At 63.2% G+C, this 5,480-nt stretch overlaps 1 protein-coding gene across 1 annotated transcript; it reads right to left on the bottom strand.

The window, feature by feature from the left end:
• Positions 1-74: 74 nt before the first annotated feature.
• Positions 75-5,207, bottom strand: LOC103263712 (transmembrane and coiled-coil domains protein 3-like; the record flags this gene model as incomplete). Its single annotated transcript, XM_021714106.1, has 2 exons — positions 75-377; positions 5,072-5,207. Coding segments are annotated over 2 exons (439 nt in total), but the record flags the coding sequence as incomplete, so codon positions are not given.
• Positions 5,208-5,480: the final 273 nt, after the last annotated feature.

Genomic DNA, 5,480 nt, shown 5'->3' with positions numbered 1-5,480 from the left:
GCTCGCTGGGCAGCCCGGCGGCTCGCGGAGGAGGCCTGAACGTGAGCCTCCCGGAGGCAGGAGGCGGGCCGGCCTCATCTGGGGATGAGGACCTTCTCGATGGCGCACAGGATGTGGTCCCAGTTCTTGCAGAACACGGCGAGCAGCGTCACGGCGCAGAAAGTGCCCAGGATGTGGAAGCGGCTCCTCATCATGGGCGACACGAACCTGGCCATGGTAGACACGCACACCAGGACCACGGTCATGAAGGCCAGCACCACACTGATGCACTTGCCCAGCAGCACCCTGGCGCTGGCGCCGTCCGTCTGCAGGGCCTGCTGCTCCTGCTGGTGCAGCTCCAGCTTGGACACGCGCGTCTGGCAGGACTCCAGGGCCTCCTGCGGGCGAGAGGGAAGCAGGTCATGCCGGGCGGCCTGGGCTGCCCGCCGCGAAGCCCCCGTGGGCCCTGGCGACAGGGCCGTGAACCGGGCCCCAAGGCCCGCTGCCTGCTGCTGCTCAGGGGAGAGTGACCGTGTGTGCCGACCGTGTGTGCAGCCATATGCACTCAAGCATGTGGACAAGGTGTCTAAATAACCGTGTGTATTCAGCCGTGTACGCTCAGAGCCATGTGTAGACACAACTGTGTGTACACAACCATGGCTCACGGGTCACACCGCCCTGCACTGCAGCCAACTTGGCTCTCCCCTAGAGTGCCTGTTTTCCCACGCCCGGCCCATAAGCCACCCAGTTCCACACACCCGAGGCCTCAGGGGCATCCCCGACATGCTGTCCCCAGCCCGTCCCCAGCCGCTGAGGCAACAGCCAGCATCCAGCTCCAACCGTCCGCTTCTCCCACCCACAGTGGCCACCCCCGCCGCCCACCAGGCCTCCTGCCTGCCACGACCCTCCAGAGGTCCCCACTCCTCTCAGGACCCCCAGGCCTCCCGCCTGCCACGCCCCTCTGAGGGTCCTCACCCCTCTCCGCCCCCCGACCTCACACCACCCACCTCTGGAGGTCCCCACCCTCTGGGTCCCACCTCCACAAGGCCATGTTCACACAGCACATCAGTGCCAACCGTGCATACACCGTTCAAGCCCCTGCCATGGCCCTCAGAGGCCTTGCCAGGCCCAGGCTCAGCCCCTCTCCTGTCTCAGTGGCCTCAGGCCAGCCCCTCACGGTGTCCTCACAGTGACCTGGCCGGTCTGGCTTCCGGTTCCAGATTCCAATTCTGAAATTGACTTTCAAAGACGGGGTCTTACTACGCTGTCCAGGCTCTCCTCAAACTCCTGGCATCAAGCGATCCTCCTCCTCAGCCTCCCCGGCAGCTGGGATTACAGGCACACACCACTGCGCCTGGCCTTCTTCCAAGTTCTGAAGAGGAACGTGTGCTCACCCCAGGGCCCGTGCACATGCAGTGTGCTCTGCCTGGAACGGGTGCCCCCTTCCCCGGTGGCTCCCGCCCTCGTCTTCCAGGTCTGCCCTGCCTGCTGCACCCTGAGCAGCGCCTTCCCTGACCCGTCGGAGGAGACCCAGCCCCCTCCAGCGCTCCGCCCCCTGCGAGACACACACACGGCCGGAGGACAGCGCCGGGCTGCCTTGCCACCACCTGCGCCCGCACGGCCACACTGGGGGCTGGGCGGGGCGAGTGGCTTCAGAGCTACAAGCCCCCGAGCCACTGGAGGCCAAGCACCTGCCCACGGGTGGCACCGGCACCTCTGCCAGCGCGCCGGGTGGCCGCCATCCGGCTCACGATCCGAGGGGCACGCGCCCAGCGAGAACACAGCCCTCTTTCCAGGCTTGACACCAGGGCATGGCTCCAACACCCACCTGCCTTTCGTCTGCCGAATAACTCCAGGGGCCAGAGACCTGGGCTCTCTGTTACCAGAGGGACTCCTGAGTCGCTGGGCCAGCAGCAAGGGAGGGGCTGTCCCCAGACCTTGTCCGCTGCAGGGCACCTTCCACAGTGGCAGGCACGCGCAGAGGCCGCCTTCCTTCGACTGCGGGGCTAAGGCTGCCCACCCGGGCACCGTGACAAGCAGACAGAAGAGCCACGCTCAAGCCACCCTCCTTGTCCTGGAGGCGGAATCTCCCTCCGTGGCCCAGGCTGGAGTGCAGGGGCACGCTCACAGCCACCACAGCCTCGACCTGCTGGGCTCCGGGGATCCTTCCTCCTCAGCCTCCCGAGTAGCTGGAACTATAGGAGCACACTTCCATGCCCAGCTAACGCGTCTTTTTTTTTTGTAGAGACCAGGTCTTGCCCCATTTCCCAGGCTGGTCTTGAACCCAAGGGCCTCTCGCCTCCACCTCCCCAAGTGTTGGGATGGCAGGTGTGAGCCACCGTGCCCGCACGTGCAAATGAGCTGATCTCAGAATTGTCTCACAACTGCTGTCAAACTTTTTACTGAAAGGAAATCCAAAACAACGAAGCAGGAATCACAAGGAATTTTAGTCACTGGACCAAGACACACTCAGCACCCGTTTCAGTCCTCTCTCGGGTTCGGTGACTCGCTTACTGGCCTGAGGACAGAAGGGATTCCCTCTCCACATTTAGTTGGGAATTCCGTTTCTTGTTGTTGTTTGGTTGGTTTTTTAAGCAAAGCTGCTTAAAACAACACACAATCCTTGCACGGGGTAGCCGTGACCCTGCCTAGAAGAACACAAGAAATGGGAAGAAGGCAGGGTGTGGTGGCTCAGGCCTGTCATCTCAGCACTCTGGAGGCCGAGGTGGGAGGATCGCTGGACCCCAGGAGCTCAAGACCAGCCCGGGCCACACAGGAGGCCTTGTCTACGCAAAAACAAAAAAGTTAGCCAGGTAGGGTGGTGTGCACCTGTCGTCCCAGCTCTTTGGAGGCTGCGGTGGAAGGAGCGCCTGCGCCCACGAGGTTGGGGCTGTGGTGAGCCAGGATGCCACCGCTGCACTCCAGCCTGGGCAAGAGAGCGAGACCCCGACTCAAGAAATAGAGACAACAGCGAAACAAGACAGGACGCCAGGAGGAAGCCCAACTGCCAAAGCCCCGAGGGACACGGCCACTCGCCACGAGACCAGCGGCCGGCAGGGACCTGCTGACTGCTCGCTCTGTGTCTGGCGAAGGCACCACCCACTCACGTCCCTGGATGACACCTTTTGAGGCAGAGCTCATGACGTGCCATTTCACGACGAGGAGCTGAGGCACAGAGCTCATCGGGGGCTGCAGCGCATGGGTGGGGAGCGCAACACCGCAGGCGGGTCGCTCACAGGCGTCCTCCCTGTGACTCCGGGCGAGGAGGCCAGGAAGCAGCCGCCTGCGCCCTCTGCCCAGCAGTTTCTCTTGGCAGTCCTGCCTTTTACCTGACCTCTTCACCGCAAAGAAAAGGGAGGCACGTTGCACTTAGGGTTCAGGGAGAGGAGACACATGTCTATACAAAAGGGAAGGCTAAGACGACCCCAAACGTCCCTAACTAAGAAGGCCACACAGTCAGACCCCACCGGGGCCACTGAGACATGTTCTGAACCAACTGCATGGTTCCCCCGGCACCAGTGGTATTAGGCGTGCTGCCGCAGCTCACAGCAGCTGGCGGCAAAGCCACATCTAGCTGGAAACCTTGCCCTCCTCAGAGCGGAGCACCCAGGGCCAGGCAGAACCCAACCCGGCACACACGCCACGGGCACACGCTGCAGGGACCCCACTACCTAGGGTTCCGCTTTCTCCCCGAGAAGTGGGGCTTGGACACCAGGGCCTTCACGGACCCAGAGAGAGGACCGCTGTCCACACAGGCGACATTTGCAAAACGAAGCTGAGCACTACCCGAGGACACTTCTTCTGTCTGTTTTTTTAGAGACAGAGTCTGCTCTGCCACCCAGGCTGGAGGGCAGAGGTGTGATCACAGCTCACTGCAGCCTCCAACTCCTGGGCTCAAGCCGTCTTCCCACTTCAGCCTCCCGATAGCGGGACTAACCGGCGCGAGCCCCCCGGCCCCTGTGTCAAGGCAGTCAGGAAACCCGGGGCTGCTCGCCACACGCCAGCACCATGCAGGAAACGCTGGGCGCACCTGTGTCTCCGATTCCACCGTCCTCCCCTTCCGCCCGCCCACACCCTCCAGGTTCCTCCAGCCGCCTCTCCCAGGACAGCCACTCTTCCGGGACGAGCCGCAAGACCCTGCTGGGCCACCTAACCCTTCTGTGCCTCAGCCTCCGTGTCTGAGAAGTGGGCATAACAGCAGGAGCCCCCTACACTGAGAAGCAAGCAGGAGAGGGCGAGGCGGGGAAGGCCGTGCGCTGCAGAGCGTGATTCCCACAGACTCCAACGCTCCCGATTCACGGAGAGCAGACAGCGCCGGAGGGCTGGGGCCATGTGGCTGACCGGGGGCAGACCTGGGATGGAAACCCGGTGCTTTGCCAGAGTGGCCACCGGCCCCCCAGGCCACAGCTTGCTGGGCACCACGCGTCTGAACCTCCGTGGCTCGCAGGGTCCGCACCCTGCAATCCCCCTTCTCGCCGTCTGCCAGTGGAGCGACTCCAGACTCGCCCCCAGCAGTAAGCCTCTCGAAGGCAGGGTCTGTGTTGTAGTCTTAATTTTTTTTGAGTTGGGGTCTCACTGTCACCCAGGCTGGAGTGCAGTGGCATCACCATGGCTCACCGCAGCCTCAACCTCCTGGGCTCAGACAAGCTTCCCGCCTCAGCCTCCCGAGCAGCTTCCCGAGGCGTGGGCCACCACACCCGGCTGATCTTTCGGTTTCTTGGAGAGACCAGGTCTCGCTCTGTTGCCGAGGCTGATCTCAAACTGCTGGGCTCAAGCAATCCTTCTGCCTTGGCCTCCCAAGGTGCTGGGATGACAGGCATGAGCCACCACACCCGGCCTCATATTCTTAAATGCTAGCAATTTCGGTGGCGATGGGCCTGGGGTGGATGGGCATGTGTGACCTGACTGGGTGGAAAGCATGGAGGCTTTTCAGTCTCTGCTTAGTAACATCTGTACCACAAGCTGCTGGGGCTACCGAGGGGGAGAGAGAATGTCTGTGAGAAGACACTGTGTCTCGCGTGCCGGGAGTCCTCAGGACGCGGACGCGATGCCTGCGAAGCCTGGGAGCACCCTCGCCCCCTCGGGACAGCACCTGGATGTCGCGCGCGCGCTCACAGGCCTGGTAGGCCACCTTCTCCTCCACGCTGGCCAGTTCCTGCTTCAGGTTGGCCGTCTCGTGCTGGTGCAGCTCAGTCAGGTCGTGCAGCTGGTCCTCCAGCCGCTCATACCTGGAAGAGAGGGAGCGAGGCGTGGCACGTCCCGGCACGCCGGCCTTCTGGGTTCCCGCCACCCATGCCTCCGGCTGGGGTTGTTCCTGGCAGACTGTGTTCCCAAAAGCACAGCCAGGCTGCCAGGAACTTGCCTCCGGACAGCACCAAAGCCCAGCTCTGGGCAGGACCGGGTTTGGCCCTCTGTCCTCACCACGGGGGCGACACGCCGGACCAGTACCTGGGCTGGCGGCAGTGACAGTGGGACGGACCTCATCAGCGGAGGCACTTGCC

The sequence above is a fragment of the Carlito syrichta genome, unplaced genomic scaffold (assembly GCF_000164805.1).
Source record: "Carlito syrichta isolate Samal-C Ts95f unplaced genomic scaffold, Tarsius_syrichta-2.0.1 Scaffold305230, whole genome shotgun sequence".
In the NCBI taxonomy this organism is placed as follows: Eukaryota; Metazoa; Chordata; class Mammalia; order Primates; family Tarsiidae; genus Carlito; species Carlito syrichta.
The sequence above is the reverse complement of the archived record's forward strand: the minus strand, read 5'-3'. Positions and strand labels throughout refer to the sequence as shown.